Source organism: Carcharodon carcharias, chromosome 8 (assembly GCF_017639515.1).
Source record: "Carcharodon carcharias isolate sCarCar2 chromosome 8, sCarCar2.pri, whole genome shotgun sequence".
Lineage (NCBI taxonomy): Eukaryota > Metazoa > Chordata > Chondrichthyes > Lamniformes > Lamnidae > Carcharodon > Carcharodon carcharias.
The window spans coordinates 24,506,360-24,525,808 of NC_054474.1; the positions used below are offsets into that span (position 1 = coordinate 24,506,360).

The 19,449-nt window shown below is 42.5% G+C and overlaps 1 protein-coding gene across 1 annotated transcript in view; it reads left to right on the top strand.

Annotated features, from left to right (window-relative positions):
- Window positions 1-19,449, top strand: part of LOC121281417 (E3 ubiquitin-protein ligase SH3RF2-like) — a 72,651-nt gene that overhangs the window by 33,674 nt on the left and 19,528 nt on the right. Inside the window, exons 4-6 of the mRNA XM_041194361.1 lie at window positions 11,019-11,288; window positions 12,588-12,683; window positions 14,081-14,383. Of these exons, the coding sequence (XP_041050295.1) occupies window positions 11,019-11,288; window positions 12,588-12,683; window positions 14,081-14,383 (669 nt within the window). The remainder of the gene's footprint in view (window positions 1-11,018; window positions 11,289-12,587; window positions 12,684-14,080; window positions 14,384-19,449) is intronic.

Below are 19,449 nucleotides of genomic sequence, written 5' to 3' on the forward strand. Positions count from 1 at the left end.
GAGCAGGCCCCGCCCCTGCTCGCCAATGGTAAAATCCAACCCCATGTGTGCTTTCAACTCCAACTCTATCTCTACATTGTCCACTACTGAGGTAGCCCACTCTACTCTCCTATTGGTTACTACAGAACATGTGATCTTTCCTAACACGTATTATTCTTAAAGGTACATTACACACTAAATAAAATCATAATTACTACATTACTCCCCCTTTAACTCGGCTATACATATTATATTTACAAGTACATATTTTTCAAGGCAACATAATATTTACACTGGGTAAGGAATTTGAAAGTTCAATCTTTCAAGTGGTTTCCTGGCAAGTATGGGATGTCACAGCTCCACAACTTCAGGTTCTTTGTCAGGAGCTTCCTTTTCCGGAGTTGCCTGGACAACAGGTGCTTTGGTGGGCACTTGCAGTTCTGTATCCTCAACTCTTACAGGAACATCAGACATGTCTGTCCTGGATTGAGTATCCTCAACAGGAAACGCAGACCCGATCATGGTCACTGTGGAACCAATTCTTAGTGTTTTGTCTCTCTCTTCCTTAAATGGTCCACATGCTCACAGATGATCTGGCGTTCCACCTCCACATGGTAAGATAGAGGTTCAGTCACCACACTTATTTTACCAGGTAACCACTTTGGTCCTTCCCCAAAGTTCTTCATGTCTGCCACTCTCCCACAGTAAAATTCCTCTCACAACTATGCCAGTTGTGTCTAGTTTTCTGGCTTCCCTGACCCCTTTCCACCTTCCCCTCTAAATTCAGCATTATTAAGCTCAACCCGTCCTGAGATGGTGTTTCAACAACAACTCCACAGGTGTGACACCTGTTGTTGTGTGAGGGGTAATTCTGTAATGAAAAAGAAAGCATGCTAGCTTAGTGCCAAGGAATCACCAGTTAGCTTTTTCGTGTCTGTCTTGTATGTTTGAACCACCCTTTCAGCTAGTCCGTTTGAGGAAAGGTGGTATGGTGCTGTTTTTACATGAGTGATACAGTTGAGGCTGATAAACCATTGAAACTCAGCACCCATAAATGCTGTGCTGTTACCAGAAATGACTACTTCTGGTAGTCGGTAAGTAGTAAAACCCTGACGTAGATTTTCAATTATAGCGCCACACACTGATGACCTCACCTTATGCTTGTCCAAACATTTTGAATGGACATCGAAAATGAACAGAAATATTGTTCCCAGGAAAGGTCCAATGTAGTCAATGTGTCAGGGTCTACCTGGCCACTCCCATCAGTGTAACGGAGCTGTCACTGGCAACTTTTGCAGTTGCTGATATTGCCCACAATGCTTTACCATACTCTCTATTTCACCACTCATCCCAGGCCACCATAAATAGCTGCGTGTGAAGGTCTTCATTCGGGAAACTCCTGGACAGGCACTGTGTAGTTCAATTAAAAGAGGCTCCCTTTCCTTTGGAGGAACTATCACTCGTGCATTCCACAATAAGATGCCATCCTGACTGGATATTTCATGTCTTCTGTTGAAGTACAGTTTCATTTCATCACATACGGCCTCCTGTGACCAACCATGTAGCACTTGTCCTCATACTTTAGATAGGACTGGGTCCCGCCTTGTCCAGTCTCTGATCTGTTGAGCACATACCGACGAGAAATCTAAGAAATTTAGTGGTAAAACAAGTTCCTGTAGAACTGGGACGTGCCCATCATTTTCTTGAAAAGGCTAACGACTAAAGATGTTGGGATTTGCAATTTGATTGCCAGGACTAATGACAAAAGTTTATTCATATGCTGCCAGAGTTAAGGCCCTATTAGTATTTCTGTATTCCTTTCTGCGTGCCTTCTTCTTTCTAGCACAAACATTAATCTTGGCCTTTTTTACTTCACTATTGGTCATGATTCTTTCAGATAGAAGCTGAACTTGTCTGAGCTAGTGGTTGAGCCTCCCAAAATTTCATTATCTGTCTGCTTCTTGGAAAATTCTGTGACTTTTGCTTCCAAAGCCTCTTTAGCTTCATTTAGCTGGTTCTTCAGCTCTTCCATCTCTTTTTCTGTATTTGTTTGCTGCTTCCTGGAAATTTGAGCATTATTATGTCTTCTCTGCCAACTCATTCTTCGGTTTGTTCAGAGAAGTGCTGAATTCTTTCTGCTTCTCTTCCTACTTTTCCAGAGGTACAAACTTTGACTTGAGGGAATCTTGTAGTGTGTGAAGGTCTTTCAACAAGTTTCCTTTTTCCCTGTGAAGGTTGCTCACTTTGTCTCGAACTCTGTCATCAAGCAGGGTCCCTTTGAGTTTCTTCTGCTGTCCTTCCAGGTTTTGGCTTAAGACAGCCTGCATTTCTTCAGGTTATTGAGTCCTTACACGCTCCTTTTTCAAAACAGAAATTCTTCCAGCTTCCTTTTGGAATCCCAGTGGCCAATCAAAGTTGATTTCCCTTAGATAAAAGCAAAAAACTGCAAATGCTGGAAATCCAAAATAAAAACAAAATTACCTGGAAAAACTCAGCAGGTCTGGCAGCATCAATGGAGAGCACAGTTAACATTTCAAGTCCGAACGACCCTTCAACAGGACTAAGTAAAGATAAAAGAGAGGTGAAAAAGCTGGTTTAAGGGGGGGAGTTGGTGGGACAAGAAGAGCTGGATAGAGGGCTAGTGATAGGTGGAGATAACCAAAAGATGTCACAGACAAATGGACAAAGAGGTGTTGAAGGTGGTGATATTATCTAAAGGAATATGCTAATTAAGGGTAGAAAGCAGGACGAGCAAGGTACAGATAGCCCTAGTGGGGGTGGGGTGGGGGGAAGGGATTGAAATAGGCTAAAAGGTAGAGATAAAACACTGGATGGAAATATACTTAAAAATAATGGAAGTAGGTGGGAAAAGAAAAATCTATATAAATTATTGGAAAAAACAAAAAGGAGTGGGAAAATCGGAAAGGGGTTGAGGAGAGAGTTCAAGATCTAAAATTGTTGAACTCAATATTCAGTCCAGAAGGCTGTAAAGTGCCTAGTCAGAAGATGAGGTGCTGTTCCTCCAGTTTGCGTTGAGCTTCACTGGAACAATGCAGCAAGCCAAGGATGGACATGTGGGCAAGAGAGCAGGGTGGAGTGTTGAAATGGCAAGCTACAGGGAGGTCTGGGAAATGCTTGCGGACAGGCCAAAGGTGCTCTGCAAAACAGTCACTCAGTCTGCGTTTGGTCTCTATATTGTAGAGGAAACCACATTGGGAACAACGAATGCAGTAGACTAAGTTGAGGGAGGTGCAGGTGAAATGCTGTTTCACTTGAAAGGAGTGTTTGGGCCCTTGGACGGTGAGGAGAGGGGAAGTGAAGGGGCAGGTGTTGCACCTTCTGCGGTTGCATGGGAATGTGCCGTGGGAGGGGGTTGAGGTGTAGGGGGTGATGGAGGAGTGGACAGGGTGTCCTGGAGGGCACAATCCTTGTGGAATGCTGCCGGGGGGGGTGAAGGAAAGATGTGTTTGGTGGTGGCATCATGCTGGAGTTGGCGGAAATGGCGGAGGATGATCTTTTGAATGCGGAGGCTGGTGGGGTGATAAGTGAGGACAAGGGGACCCTACCATGTTTCTGGGAGGGAGAAGAAGGTGTGAGGGCGGATGCGCAGGAGATGGGCCGGACACGGTTGAGGGCCCTGTCAACGACCGTGGGTGGAAAACCTCGGTTAAGGAAGAAGAAGGACATGTCAGAGGAACTGTTTTTGAAAGTGGCATCATCAGAAAGATGCAACGGAGATGAAAGAATTGAGAGAATGGTATGGAGTCCTTACAGGAAGCGGGGTGTGAGAAGCTGTAGTTGAGGTAGCTGTGGGTGTCGGTAGGTTTGTAATGGATATTGTTGGACAGTCTATCACCAGAAATTGAAACAGAGAGGTCAAGGAAGGGAAGGGAAGTGTCAGAGAACTTTCTAAGTGGAAATATTAAGTTTATTTATAATACATTCAGCAGCAACTGAACATGTGCTTTCAACTCCAACTCTATCTTTACATTGTTTACTACTGAGGTAGCCTGCACTACTCTCCTATTGGCTACTACAGATCATATGATCTTTCCTAACAAGTAGTATTCTTAAAGATACATTACACACCAAATAAAACCATATTTACTACAGATGGGATTGCACTTATTTACCTCATCTTAGCCAGAGAAATACCTATAATAGCTTCTCCTGCTGCTCTCACAGAATTACCTCTGGTGTCCCTCAGGGAAACCTCTTTGACTCCCTCCTATTTCACATGCTGTAACGTCATCTGAAAACACTACATCAGTTTCCATGTATGAATAAGGAGCAGGAGTAGGCCATTCAACCCCTCATGTCCATTCCACCATCCAATAAGATAATGGCTGATCTGACTGTGGCCTCAACTCCACATCCCTACCTGCCCCCAATACCCTTTGACTTCCTTGTCAGTCAAGAATCTATCTACCTCTGTCTTAAAAATATTCAATGACCCTGCCTCACTGCTGCCTGGAGAAGAGGGTTCCAAAGACTCACAACCCTCAGAGAGAAAAAAATTCTCCTCATCTGAACTTTGAATTAGGCGGCCTTATTTTTAAACTGTGTCCCCAAGTTCATTCTCTCCCACAAGGGGAAACATCCTTTCAGCATCCACCTTGTCAAATCCCCTCAGGACCTTATATGTTTCAATAAGATCACCTCTCACTCTTCTAAACTCCAATGGATAGAGGCCCAGCCTGTTCAACCTTTCCTCATAGGATAACGCTGCCCCCACCCCCACCCACCCCATCTCAGGTTCTGCAATCTCTTTCCATTTAAATAATGTACTGCTTTTCTATTGATGACACACATCTCTACCTCACCATGATCTCTCTCAAACCATCTACTGTCTTTAAATTATCAGACTGCTTACTTAACATCCAGTACCAGATAGGCAGAAATTTCCTCCATTTAAATATTGAGAAGATTGAAGTAATTGCCTTCAATACCTGTGATAAACTCTGTTCCCTAATCACTAATTCCATCCTTTTTCCCGATAACCATCCGAAGCTGAACCAGACTGTTTCCAACCTTGATGTCAAATTTACCCTGAGCTGAGATTCTGAAGACATATCAGCGCCATCACTAAAACTGTTTATTTCCACCTCATTAGCATCACCTGACTCCATCAACACCTCAGCTCATCTGCTGCTGAAACCCTCATCCATGGCTTTGTTAATTCTAAACCTGACTATCCCAAAACACCCCCCAGCCAATCTGCCACATTCTACCCTCTATGAACCTGTGGTCATCTGAAGCTTTGCTGTTCATGAGCTAATTCACCCAAATCCATTTCCCATATCACTCCTGCACTTACTGACCAAAACTGTCTCCGAGTTAACCAGAGCCTCAATTTTAAAATTCTCATCTTATTTTCAAATCCCTTCATGGCCTTGCCCTCCTTGTCTCTCTAATCACCTCCCGCCCCAAAACTCTCTGAGATATTTGCGATCCTCTAATTCTGGCGTCTTGAGCATCCCCAATTTTAACTGCTCCACTATTGGTGGCCGTGCCTTCAGCTGCTCAGGCCCAAAGCTCTGGAATACTCTCCACACGCTTTTCCATCCCTCTATCTCACTTTCCCCCTTTAAGATGCTCCTTAAAACCTACCTTTATAACTAAGTGTTTGGTCATCTGGCCTAATGTCCCCTCAAATGACTCAGTGTCAAATCTTGCTTTATAATGCTCCTGTGGAGCACCTTGTAAGTTTGTTAAAGGCATTATATAAATACAATTTGTTGTTATTGTTGACTGATTCAAAGGGAGAGGACTGAGTAAGATTTAAGAGAATCTTCTCAAAGTAGTTGCAACTGGGGAACAGTGCTCTCCAGGATTTTGTTCTAATGCTGCTTTTGTTCATTGTATACAATCTGATCCAAATATAGTAGTGTAGCAACAGTACACTAAGGAGGGGGTGGGGGTGCCATTTTCATTATGAGAGACTATGTAATAAAAGTGCGCTGATAAGGGCTGTGATTCCAGTTCGAAGAGAGACTGTAATGAAAGATCGATTTACTCTCAGTGTTGTGATTTTGGGTGCTGAAGGCTTTCAGTATTGTGAGGGGCTGTATAGCAGCAGTAAAAAGTGTGACATTTACTTTGTTCTTTGTCATTCTCAACTGGTCAATAATTAACAGAGCATTGAGCTGTAAAATAGAATTCTTATATTTTTTCTTAAGTTATTATCCGTCAATGTAATGAACACTGAAGCAATTGTGACTGGAGAGTGTCAGAGAAGCAGAGACAGCTGTCTTCGAGAGTGCATGTGATGACAGCTGTCATAATGACTAGTCTGAACATGCATTGCATCAGAACTATGTACAGGCTTAATTTTCACATGACCTGATCTTTGATCTTATTGTCTTCAGTGCCTCGAGCTTACCAGTGACAACTCTTCAGTATATGTACGAAGCAAGACAGATATGCAGGAGTGCTTCTGTTTGACATGTGTGACACAGAAGAGCATCTGGATGCAAACATAATAATCTTACTGACATTATGATTAGCTTTTTGTCCAGGGTCTTCGATCACACATTGGGCTGAATTTTCTCGGGTGGATTACAATCCAACTGTCAGCCTTAACTCCAGGTCGAGAGCCTGGAACTAGCCGTGATAGGAAATAGTACACATCTTTCCCAAAAGTAGCTTTTGGGAGCTCTGTCCAATTAGGGATGGCAGTAGGGTTCCAGGATGGGAAGTCCATTCAGCACGGTTCATGGATAGGGCCACCGGCAGCCTTTACAGTGTGGGCACTCCTGAAGGGCCAGCATCAGGACCGGCAGCAGTGGCAAAGAGGAACCTTCAGCAGGAGTGCAACAGCTGCCATTGCAGCAAGAGCTACATTAGCAGAGACATCAATGGCTACATGCAGTGGCTACAATGGAATGCCTTCTTCTTGGGGTGACCTGAACACTGTGATTTAATGCTGGCAACTTAATAAAAGGCCTCACATGGTTTGTGGCTCAGACCATCTACTATGAAGCCACCTCTTGTCAATTTCCAGGCACTTCACACATTGTGAGGGAGGGAGGGTTGGAAGCACATGCACCATTGGAAAAATATTGATCCAATTCCACTGTAGGACCTAATTGCCCCGTTAAGTGTCCCAATTGGCTACCAGCTGCTGCCAGGTGAGTAGCCATCTTTGCTGGCATCCCATCTTCAGGAAAAGTGCACAGAGTTGGAAACATATTGCAGTGTGGCCTGATACAAGTCAGTCGCATTTTCCTCACCATCCCCCTGCTACCTAAGCATAGCTGGGAAAATCCCATTCACTACCTTTCTACTCATTGCTTCAGCATCAACATTTTACTTTTGAGTAGTTAATGCAGCAAAAATAGCGACATAAAATTGCAAACTGAACCTATAGGGGAGCACAAGTTCTGAAGCCCTTGTTTGGAACTTTTGTTCATTCAGCAGGGTAAGAGATACATACTGTGTTTGGAGTTCCAGTATATTTTGTATCAATGAAAGTCATTCATGGTAAAATTGCGTGCAGTGCCTGTGTATTCAGCAGCGTAAGCAGGACTCACTGTACATCTGTAGAGAGCTTCTGTATGTTCAGTTAGTTAAAGGATATTCACTGTATAATTGAGTGGGTTGGTTGATGATATTCAGGATAGTGGCAACTACTCATTGTAGAATTGTTATAGTCTTATTCGGCAGAGAAAGTTACTCTGTGCAATTCTCTGTGAAGCAATGTTCTTGTTTGTTTGTTTAGCAAGGATTTGTTATGGTCTAATTTTGGGGTCTTGTTTATCCAGCAGAATAAAATTTGTACATTGGCTGACACGGTGTGGTTTCTGCCTAATATGTTCCTGTTTAATCATCGGAGCACAACTTGCGTGTTGTCTAGATGTAGAAACTGAGCTGGCAGGCAGTTAAAATTGCCCACAAGACTCTCTGCCTCCTGCTTTCTTCTCACAGTCTTCTATTTTAACCTGCTTTTCTGAGGAAGCAGGAAGGACACTTGATGTTGACGGGGTCCTTTAAATGTGCAGATTTCCAGCAGACACATGTGTATACCATCATCTGCAATCTCCCCTCCAAATCACCCACCATCCTGACTTGGAACTATATCAGCATTCCTTCAGTGTTGCTGGATCAAAATTCTGGGACTCCCTCCCTAACAGCAGGGTGTACCTACACCACAGAGAGTGCAGTGGTTCAAGAAGGCAGCTGACCACCAGATTCTCAAGGGCAATTGGTGCCTGACTGCTTTTTAACCAGTGGCCTGATGGGTATGTCATTGTGGCAGGTGGGCAGAGCTAAAATCGATGCTTGAGTGCATGTTTATTCACATAGAGTACAGGTGTAACAAATAGCCATTTGGTAGTACAGAACTTGAGTATTGCTAAAACACTTGACAGTTAACTGACACATCTCCAAAGCAACACCTCTACTAATCAGCACTCTCTTCACATACAATATAAATTGTTGTTTTCCCCTTATATTGATATTCTTATGAAGGGTCCTGATGAGTGCAAGATGAAAAACCTTTACATGTCTCTTTTTTCAGCAATACTAAAGGTGCAACATTTTAACAGTTTGGAGTAAAGTTGGGCCCAAACGGCGATCTAGGCACAAATTATGTCCAAAATTGTACTAGTTTTGAGAAGTTTTCGTTCCTCAAGTTTACACTTTTTTTAAAGACATTTTTTCTCTCAAAAATATTCCTTGATAGATGGAGTAACTTGGTTTGAGCGAATACAGTTGAAAATGGGATTATCACAAAAAATAAGCATTTTTGTTCACATTATCAATGCACCCCAACTTTAAATAATTGAAAAAAGCTGAATAAAAAACTATGCAGAAACATTTGTTAGCTATTTTCGTTGGTTCTTAATAAAGTTTAAAAAAAAATTAAAATCTTTTCAAGCATCCCATTTCCGTTCTTGCATCCAAAAGCTTAATGTTTAGAGCTTCACTGAAGGCCTGCAAACAAATGCGGTTACTGGAAACTCGCAAAGATGGTTAATGAGATTGGGGGCATGGCCCAGTGTGATGGGCAAGGGCAGCTTCTAGCACAATTTTTTTTAATTAGCACAAAGGATTGTAGAAATGTGATATGTGCTGGACATACTTTGCACTGGGAATTCCTCAAATGTTTGTGCCAATTTTCAGGCAAATTGAACTGAAAAAACCAGTGCAACCTAATAAACTCCTCTTCATTCCTGTTTATTTTGCACTGCAATTCTGTGCATTTGCTGCTTATTCGCTGTAGGTGGAGGCCCTTGCTATACAAATAAAGGGCATATCCTGCAATGCTTAGTCATATTGTGCAGAAACAGGATAATGATTAGATTGATAAACTAATTATGTTATAGTTTGCCAAGGGACAGCAGTGACTCGAGAATGTACTGGACTATTAATAGTTGCTACAACTCAGCTCAGCCTGTGCACTACTAAGTGTGCAAGAGGATAGAAATCCTTTGTGAAGAGTCATGTCACAAGCTAACCCCCAATTTTTTTTAGCTGCCTGCCAAGATGTTAAAGTTTAGACCAGGATTTACCTCAGAGCTCTTCACGCTCCACCACTGTAACTTAGTTAACTGCTCCAGGTTCAGTGTAAATCGAAATTTTGCATTATTCACAGGGAAGTTACAGTGATGGAGCAAGTGGAGCTCTGGAGAAGTTCCCAGCCAAGGTGGGCCTGGAACTGAGTTTCATATATGAACATGCAAATATATGAATTAGGAGCAGGAGTAGGCTATTCGGCCCCCAGAGTTTGGTCCGCCATTTATAAGATCAGAGCTGATCTGATTGTGGCCTCAACTCCACCTGCTGTCTACCTTCTACATCCTTTATATTCTTGATTGAAGGAGTCAATCTAACTCAGACTTAAAAATATTCAATGACTCAGCCTCCACTGCTCCCCGGGTAAGAGAATTCCACAGACTAACAACCTCTGAGAGAACAAATTTCTCCACATCTCCACCTTAAGTGGGAGGTGCATATAAGGTACTTAATAAGATAATAGCCCCTGGTATTGGGGGCAGTATATTAGCATGGATAGAGGATTGGCTAACTAATAGAAGACAGAAAGTTGGGGTAAGGGGGACATTTTCAGGATGGCAACATGTGACTAGTGGAGTGCCACAGGGATCAGTACTGGGGCCTCAATAATTTACTATATATTAATGACTTAGATGAGAGGAGTGAATGTACTTTCGCCAAATTTGCAGATGATACAAAAATAGGTGGGGAGGCAAGTGTTGAGGATGACACAAGAAGTCCACAGAGGGATATAGACAGGTTAAGTGAGTGGGCAAAAAAGTGGCAGATGGAATTTATTGTGAGGTTATGCATTTTGGCAGAAAGAATAGTGGAGCTGAATATTATTTAACTGGAGAAAGACTGCAGAAAGCTACAGCACAGAGGGATTTGGGAGTCCTTATGCATGAATCCCAAAAAGCTAACATACAAGTTTAACAGGTAATAGGGAAGGAAATGGAATGTTGGCCTTTATTTCACAGGGAATGGAGTATAAAAATGGGGAAGTCTTGCTAAAACTATACAAGGCACTAGTTAGACCATCCCTAGAACATTGTGAACAGTTTTGGTCCCCTTATCTCAGGAAAGATATACTGGCATTGGAGGCAGCCCAGAGAAGGTTCACTAGGTTGATTCTGGTTATGGAGGGATTTTCTTACGAGGAGAGGTTGAGTATGTCAGGTCGGCGAGCAAGTAGCTGATTTTGCTGCGCTCCTGCCTTCCTGAAAATTTAAAACGGGCGCGGTGACATCGGGAGTTCTCCCCGACATCACCGCATGTCATTTTACGCGTCGGCAAGCGGGCCCCACCCCTGCTCACTGACTTGTAAAATTCTGCCCATAACATGCGTTTCGCAACACTTGCAGGCATTTGCAGTCAGGTTCATGCTTTGTTATACAGTTCAATGCAATGAAGTGAGGAACACTTATCTGTAGCCAGGAAGATTGACGGCTGGGAGAAGAAGATTGTTTTTATCAATAATTCAATGTTGGTTTTGGCACTGGTAACTCTGAAATCCCATTCACTGAAATTGTTGGTTATTGCAGGTGCCATGTGCAAGAGCATTGTACACGTATGGAGGCCAGAAGCCAGGAGACCTGAGCTTTAAAAAGGGTGATGTCATCCTTCTGCGTCGGCAAGTGGATGAGAATTGGTATTATGGGGAAATCAATGGAGTTTGTGGAATTTTCCCTCTCAATTTTGTTCAAGTTATCCATCATTTACCTCAACCGCCTCCCCTCTGCAAAGCTCTTTATGACTTCAATCTGAAAGAGAAAGATAAGGAAGCCAGCAAGGATCTCCTGCCATTCCTCAAGGTAAGAAGTGGGAAGATTCATCTTGTATATGTTTGAGAGCTTGCATGCTTGTGGGAACAGCTTAAAACTCAACAAAATCCAAGTACTGCAATATCAGTGGGAACTTTACAATAATGCATGGCTTTTTAAAGAACTTTAAAGAAGCAATATTCGTACAAAAGCTTCAATTGGAAGAATGAAGATTAAATTGATCTTTGGCAATATCCCAAGAAGGATAGTAGCAAAACAACAGCCCATTTTAGACCCTGTATAATTTTTATTTCCATTGACTCTGCTATTCTTGATCCTCTTAAATCATTTTAATAAGTATGACTTGGGGCAGAATTTTCTGCCTGTCAGATGGGTGGGCCCAGCCCCCAGCCCAACCTCAGGCGGGCGGGGAGCCGATCCCCTTCAGTGAAGCGGGCTGCACCGTCATTTTACGTGGGTGGGCCAATTAAGGCCCGCTCAGCGTGACATCCAGTGGGAAGTGCTATGTGCTTCCTTAGCGGACGGAGGGAATTCCCTAAAAGCGAGAGTGAGCTCTTTCACGCATGTGCATGAAAGAGCACACATCTCCCTGAGGCTAAGTGCAGCTTCAGGGAGATCGCTTCCACTTTAAACAATATTAAAAATAGAAAAAAAAAATCCCTAACATGTCCCCCTCATGTGACAATGTCACATGAGATGGGACATGTTCATAATTTACAGATTAACTTTATTAAAATTTTTGAAAGCCTGCATGAAACCTCAACCCGCCGCTGGATGAGGTTTCATGTTTTCTCTATTTGTCACCAGGGCTCCTGGCCTGCCCGCTAACCTTAAGGTTGGACGGGCAGACCCTTTAATTGCTTAAATGATCCTGTCAATGGCCTCAATTGGCCATTGACAGGTCGGCGGGCCCACAGCTGATTTTGCTGTGCCCCCACCTTCCTGAAAATTTAAATGGTGCAGGATGACGTCGGGGGTTCCGCCCTGTCCCCTGCTCGCCAACGGCAAAATTCTGCCCTTGATTATGAGACCACAAAGGTATGATATTGTCTGGGTTAGGGTTTGAAGAATATGATCTTGCATGTTCCATGTGTTTTCAATCAAAGTAAATGCAACATTTAGTTTGGAATTCAGCTATCACAGGACATGTTCTTTCACATTGCGCTATTATATTCTTGCCTTCAGTATAGGATGAATGACTTATCAGATACATTTGAACTCCAGGGAGAGGACCTGCTACATGATACACCCTTACTTGGGGTGCCTGTAAGTCATTGTTCAACTTTAAGGTTGTGTTAAATTTAATATAGTTTCAAACTTGTTTTTCAGAATGATATTCTAAAAGTGATCCGGCGAGTTGATGAAAACTGGGCAGAGGGCAAATTAGGAGATAAAGTAGGAATATTCCCCATTTCATTTGTTGAGGTAGGTATTTCTTGGAATTCTACTAATCATTAATTACTTTTTCTTTACTTAAGGTTAATGATCATGGTCAGGAATGTGTATTTCTTTTTAAAGCGGACCCACCTTCGTGTTTGTAAAGCAAAATAAATGAACAATAGCATCAATCATATTGCCCATTATCAGATTACTTGTGAATGAAAGCATCACAATGATAAAGTACTTTTGGTTCTTTCAGTTTCCAAAAGAAAATATTTGGCAAAAACACTTTTCGACTTACAATATACAATTAATGCAATCTGTTATTCTAGAATAGTCTAAACATAGTACTCATCTTAGAACAAAATGAAGGACATTTTTAACTTAGAGTTGTCCAAAGCTAAAGCAGTCAGAGGAAAACAGATGTTTGGGATGTGCTAAGCTTATTATTTTTCATACTTATTAATCAGTCAGATTTTAAGAAGAGTCCAAACCACACACAATTAATATAGAGTCGTGTCTTATCCAGTTATCCATTTCTCCTGTATCTCTTAACTCTATGATCAGTTCTGCACACTCCACAACCTTTAGGCAACTATTTGGAGTTGCAGCATGAAGTCCTGTGGATACATGCACATTTCATGGATAAAGGGAATTTATTTAAATTTAATTTACAGAGCAGCCCACTTTCCATGTTTACCGTTTGCTCAACTGCCCCAAAGGGGAAAAATTGTGTTGCTGAATTTTCTCTAGCTCCTTCAGCATTAGGTTATGCAAAACAATCCATCTTTAGCAATGAATTGTGATTGGAATTAATCACACTCAATAAGAAATTGCTTTGGATTTACAGTGTCGTATACTGGGGAAACTCACAAGAGCTGCAAGGCTATATGCTACAGAGGGGAGTGGCATTCCTACGTGCTTTAATATTCAGCCAGACGGCTAGAAATACTTGTTGAATGCTTGCTGTTCATATCAGCTTCCTGTCTCGTTTACCGATACAGAAATATAAATTAATTCAAAATAATAGTAGCTTTACTAAAGTAGCAGACAGAGAAATATAATGCATTTGTATGTAATTCCTATCATAAATTTTAACTGTAAGGCAGCAACAGTCAAAAACTACATGCCTCCCTGCAGGGAATGGGGGCAAGTGAAAGGGAGTCTCCCCAAAACTGATGTGAAGCATCTCCTGGTAGTCTGTTTGCTCAGCTTCATTGACAAAGGTTTAGGAGCAAGTTATCTGCCAGAGTTTGATTCTCAGCACTAATAAACAAGGAAGAGGTGAAAACATACTTTATTTATGAATAGAAAACATATTAGAATTTTTTTTTTAATGTATTTTTAAAAACATTACCCTAATGACTCTTTGGTTTCACTCATTGAACTGAAAAATGTGGATAAAAATTTCACTCAATTCTTTATTTTCCTGTCTCCTGTAGATGAACTCAACAGCAAAGCAATTATTGGCAACAAAAAGGCCAGATGTGAAAGATGGTAAATGTCAATGCAGTGCAGCAGCAGCCAATTCTAGTACAGCCATCAAACGCACAGAGGCTGGGAGGGCAGGCGCTAAGGAGGCCCGTTGTCACACAAGTGCTATGAATATGCTCAACAGAGTCTCCCACCTGTCTCCATCCCACCAGCCATTACAGATCAGTTCACCGGTGCTGATTAGCTCAAGTAACCCAGCAGTCGTGGCCCAGATTGCAGAAAGAAGGAATCCATCCAGCCCCACCAGCAAGGTATCACTTTTTTTTATCTCAAGGTTCTTGGTGCCAATATCAAGTTGGAGTCTATGCTGAAATCCTGTGTCCATTAAAAGCAAGGCTGAGTCTACTTAAACTATCTTAGGACATTTATTGCAGATTGGAGCAGACCATCATTTCATTTGAGCCATACCTATCCTCCTAAGTTTGCAAACCAGTATCACTAGGTGGAAGCTAATGTGATTTAAGCTTGGTGAGTTTTATTATTTGTTTATTATTCAGATAGATATGGAGCTAAATCGATTATCCATGTATGGATATGAACCAGCGTAACAATTCATTGTTGACATAATGTAGAACATCTTATCTTTCAGGCAATTCCGAGATAGATAGGTTCTTGATTGGTAAGGGGATCAAAGGTTACGGGGAGAAGGCGGGAGAATGGGGTTGAGAAACTTATCAGCCATGATTGAATGGTGGAGCAGACTCGATAGGCCGAATGGCCTAATTTCTGCTCCTATGTCTGATGGTCTTATGGTAATTCACTCTACAGTTTTTTAACTGGAAGCACAAAACAAGTCATGGAATTTTATATCTCTCATTTTACTGTAGTCAGCCCCCTGTCCCAGTAACATGACTCTATGGGCCAGATTATTGTGCAAGAGGCCAAAAGGCTGAGTCGGGAAAGTTCCTGACACAGCAGATCTCTCTCATTTAAAAAGGCTCTCGCCTGCTCTATTTTCTTGTCGGAAAGGCGGGATGGGATGGAGTTGGGCCTGTCACTTCTGGACACAAGCCCAAGACAGGAATACAGATGGGTGGATGGTGAAGCTGACAGGCTAGAATGCCTGCCTCTGTTTATTGGGACATCATCCCAGTTTTAATGATGAATTTCAGGACCTCAAACCCTCATCTCAAGCCACCCTGATCCCATATAGCCCCTCCATGCCACCTCACGCTCCCTTGTTCCTTCTTACCTTCTTATGCTCCCTCAATGCCCCCATATTCCTCATGGCCTCTCCATGCCCCTCATCCTCTATAACCACTCATCCAGTATCCACTATGGGCAGAAATCAAGATCCATTTCTTTGAAATGGAGATAGAAAAGATTTAAACTTCTAATAATGTAATAGAGCTCTTATTCAAACACAAATCCTATTGAAAGAAACACATTCATAAAGCCGATTGAAAAAAATTCCGTTGCAAAAACAAGCCAACATCCATTTCACTAACCACATCATAAATAGGTAACCCTTTAATAACCTTTTAAAACTGTCAATCAAAATATGAACATAATCCCCTGCTGAGATAAGTAGCTTTGGAGCTTTTGAAGATCAGCCAAACATTCATAATGGGCTTTGCTGTAATAACCATGTAGACAACGGAGTCTATTGAAAGTGAAATCCAGATGGTCTCTTTTTTCTAAGCTGCACCAGATGACCTGTCAATCAAAGCAGTCCAGGAGCAGGTGGGGTCTTTATTTCTCTGAGTGAAAGATGCTGAAGGCTTCTTTTTTTAATTTAAAAGGGCTCTGGACTTTTAAATCATCACATTAGAGATCTCAAGCAGTGTTTTTTTCAGTTTTGAATGCATAAGAATGCTCTTCCCAATGAGAAAAGTGCTCTAATGTATCTCCACACTGACACAATGCTCATTAACTTACCTTTGCAGGACAGAGCTCTATAACCAATCGCTGCAGTAAAAACACACATAACTTACAATAAACACATCTAACTATTGAAACTGAAAGAACAAATGTTTTTGTCTTTCAAAGCCTGTTAATTAAAGAATCCTAGGAGCAGTTGGCTATTTTTTTGGTTCCTAACTTGGGACTGGGGATCCCCCATGGTTCATGACTTCTCTGAGGTCATGAGAACCACGTCTCCTACCAAATAGGCCCAACTCCATGAAAATGATGGGAGATCTGAAAGGCCCACCCTCGCAATGAAGTAGGCAAGGTGGGGGGGAAGGATTGCTGAGTACAAGCACGCAACCCACACCCTTATCCCAGGGCCATGAAAATCCCATGCGATGTGAATGGAGGTGGGAATCCCATAATCAGTTCCCACCCACCATTTTAACATCCCTCCATTACTGTTCTGACATGGATAATCTGAGCCAACAACTCTGCTTTTGTCAAGCATAGGAAAATGATAACTTTAGATAGTTCCATATTCCATGTCTAGGAAGTATTACTCTAACTTCAGTCACTGTTGTTTTGTGGAGAAATGTAGCAGTCATTTTGTTCTCAGTAAGATGCTCCAGATCAAAGGTCCAAAGAGCCATTAAGAGCTTGAAGGATAACATGGCACCTGGGATCAGCCAGAAGAACACTGTCACATTAGAGCTCACTGACCTGTTCAACAAGATCTGGACAGTAGAGGACATCCCAGGGGTTGAGAAGTAATCATTAAAGATAGGGAACTTCAGTGACTGCAATAACAGGAGGGGCAGAACATTGCTGTCAGTCCCCGGCAAGTTCTTCAGCACAATGCTCCTCAACAGATTGAAAGCAGGTATCTGGGGTGGCAGATCATGTTGCAAGCAGACCTTTATATTCAGGAAAATCATAGGGCAGAGCCTAGCATATCAAAAGCCACTTGCCATCAACTCCATTGATTTCAAGAAGGCTGTTGATAGTGTTCATCGGCAGTCACTCTGGTACATCGCAAGATAGTACGCCATCCTGTCATGGCAAATTAACATCTTCAAAGCCATAAAATGCAAGTCCTGCTGCTGGGTCAAGACCAGCAGGGGACCACAGACTCCTTCAACATTATCACAGAAGAATGGCAAGGCTGCATATTCTCCCCATTCCTTTACCTCTTGGTTATTGATTTCATCATGAGGAAGGTGACTTTGGCATCCGTGTTAACACCATCAGTTGACAGACTTGGATTTTGCCGATACCATCACCTTGCTGGCCAAAGAATCATGCACTACAAGACATGGGCACCACTATTGAAAGTAGCGGCACCGAGGTTGGTCTAGAAGACCAAGACCAGTGACAGCTGGTTGGCAACAAGGCCCTCCCATCACCATCAAGCAACAGAATATTGAGGACGTTGACCACTTCCCTGACTTAGGAAGCAACATCTTCAGGGAGGGTGATGTAGAGATCAACATCCACACAAGAAGTGGCAAAGCAGCATCAGCCTTCCAGTGGCTCCACACAATCTGGGCAGCCGACACTATCAACACAGCTATGAAGCTGTGATTCTACATGTCCATACTGGTGCCAGCCGCAATCTATGTCAGCGAGACATGGAAGAGAATAGCAAAGGCATCACCTGGTTGGACATCTTTTACTAGCGCTGCCTATGTAAGATACTGTGCATCACAAATAGAGAAGTAAAACAGAGAGCTAGTCAGAGGTGCCTGCAGGAAATTGTGACAGAGAGACAACTGAGGCTGGCAGGACACCTATTTCGCCACTTAGAGTGGCAGTAGAATAGACACCACCAGATGGAAGAAAAAGCCCAGGCTGGACAAAGAAGACCTGGCAAAGTACATTTCAGGAGGACCTTTAAGAGTGGGACACCATCCGGGCTGGAGTGAAAGACATTGCAATGGACTGGGCTGGTGGCAGAGTCTTGCTAACCAATGTCCCACACGGGACCAGAGAAACTAAGTCTAAGTCTAAGTAAACACTAATGTGATGAATGGTCAGTTACTTTGTTCTTCAGGATTAAGAAAGCTAAACTAAGAAAGGAATGTTAATTTGGACATTCCAAGAATTCTTGGAAATAGTACAGTGGTGCCTTTAAAATCCACTTAAGCAGGTGGTGAGGGCTTTGCTTTAGTGTCTCAAATCTCTCAAAGGATTCAAAAATTGGTATCACCAGAGGAAAATAACCTCCGAGTGCCACTACCTCCTAAAGGCTTATACGCTGCCACGGTCAGTATTGCCTGTTCTGCTTGAATTGTCCAGAAAAGGTAGGTGGTGCTGTGTTCCCTCCTTCAAGATTGCTGTCCTTGTAAGGGTAGCACTCCCACAATGGTGTTGGCTAGGGAATTCTTGAGTTTTGGCTCTGCGTAATGAAGGACTAACAATATATGCCTAGTCGGGTGTGTGACTTGGATAGAAACCTGGAGGTGATAGTGTTCCTGTGACCTTGCTCCTATTGTTTTTCTCAATATTTGAGGTTAAAGGGAGGAGAGATGCAGTCATGGTAGCCTTTAACTTGTCAGATTGCCTGTCCGACATCCAGTCCTGGGCAGACGGAGATTTGCTGTATTTAGATATTGGCATAGCTGAAATCATTGTCTTCGATCCCCGCTCCAAGCTCCATTCCCTAGGAGGTGAGCAGAATAACTCAAATCTTGTTTGCCAACTATTATTGCAACTGCTGTAGTTCCAGCATTTTCTGATTTCATTTAGTACAAAAATGCTTTGCTTTTCAAAAGTTTTTGGAGACAATGGCTCCTTAGCTAGAATGCCACTTGGGCAAACTGTTGCATTCACTTCAAATCTACAGGACTAATTTTAATGCAGTCTGCTGCACTTCCTGCCTCTTTCGCACTCTGATCCTGACTGTACGGCACAGAAACAGATAATTCAGTCCATGAATCCATGTCAGTGTTTATGCTTCACCCAAGCCTTCTTCATATTGTTTTCATTTGCATCTCCCATCATAACCATCTATTCCCTTCTCCTTCAAATGCTTGGTTAGCACCCCATTAAATGCATCTATACTATTTTCTTCAACCACGCTTTGGTAGTGAGTTTCACGTTCTTACAATTCTTTGGGTGGAGAAATTTCTTCAGAATTCCCTATTGGATTTCTTGGTAACTATTTTATACTGATGTGCTGTAGGTGACTGTTGTGAAGGCCTCAAGAGTGGCCAAGGTAACTGAACCTTTCTCAGAGTGGCAGCTCCAAGATCACTAAGCAGTGAAGTGAGGAACTGCAGGCATGAGCCTGAATTCTATTTGTGCGGCACCAAAATTCTGGCCTTTTGTGGCATTGTGTTGAATTTCATCAATGTGGTTGTGGTGTCAGGGCAGTGTCCAAAGACACATAGCAACACCCAGAAAGGTAGATAAGAGAAGCTTACTACAAAGTTGTTAACCTAACCTTACACTGACTCAAGGGACATCT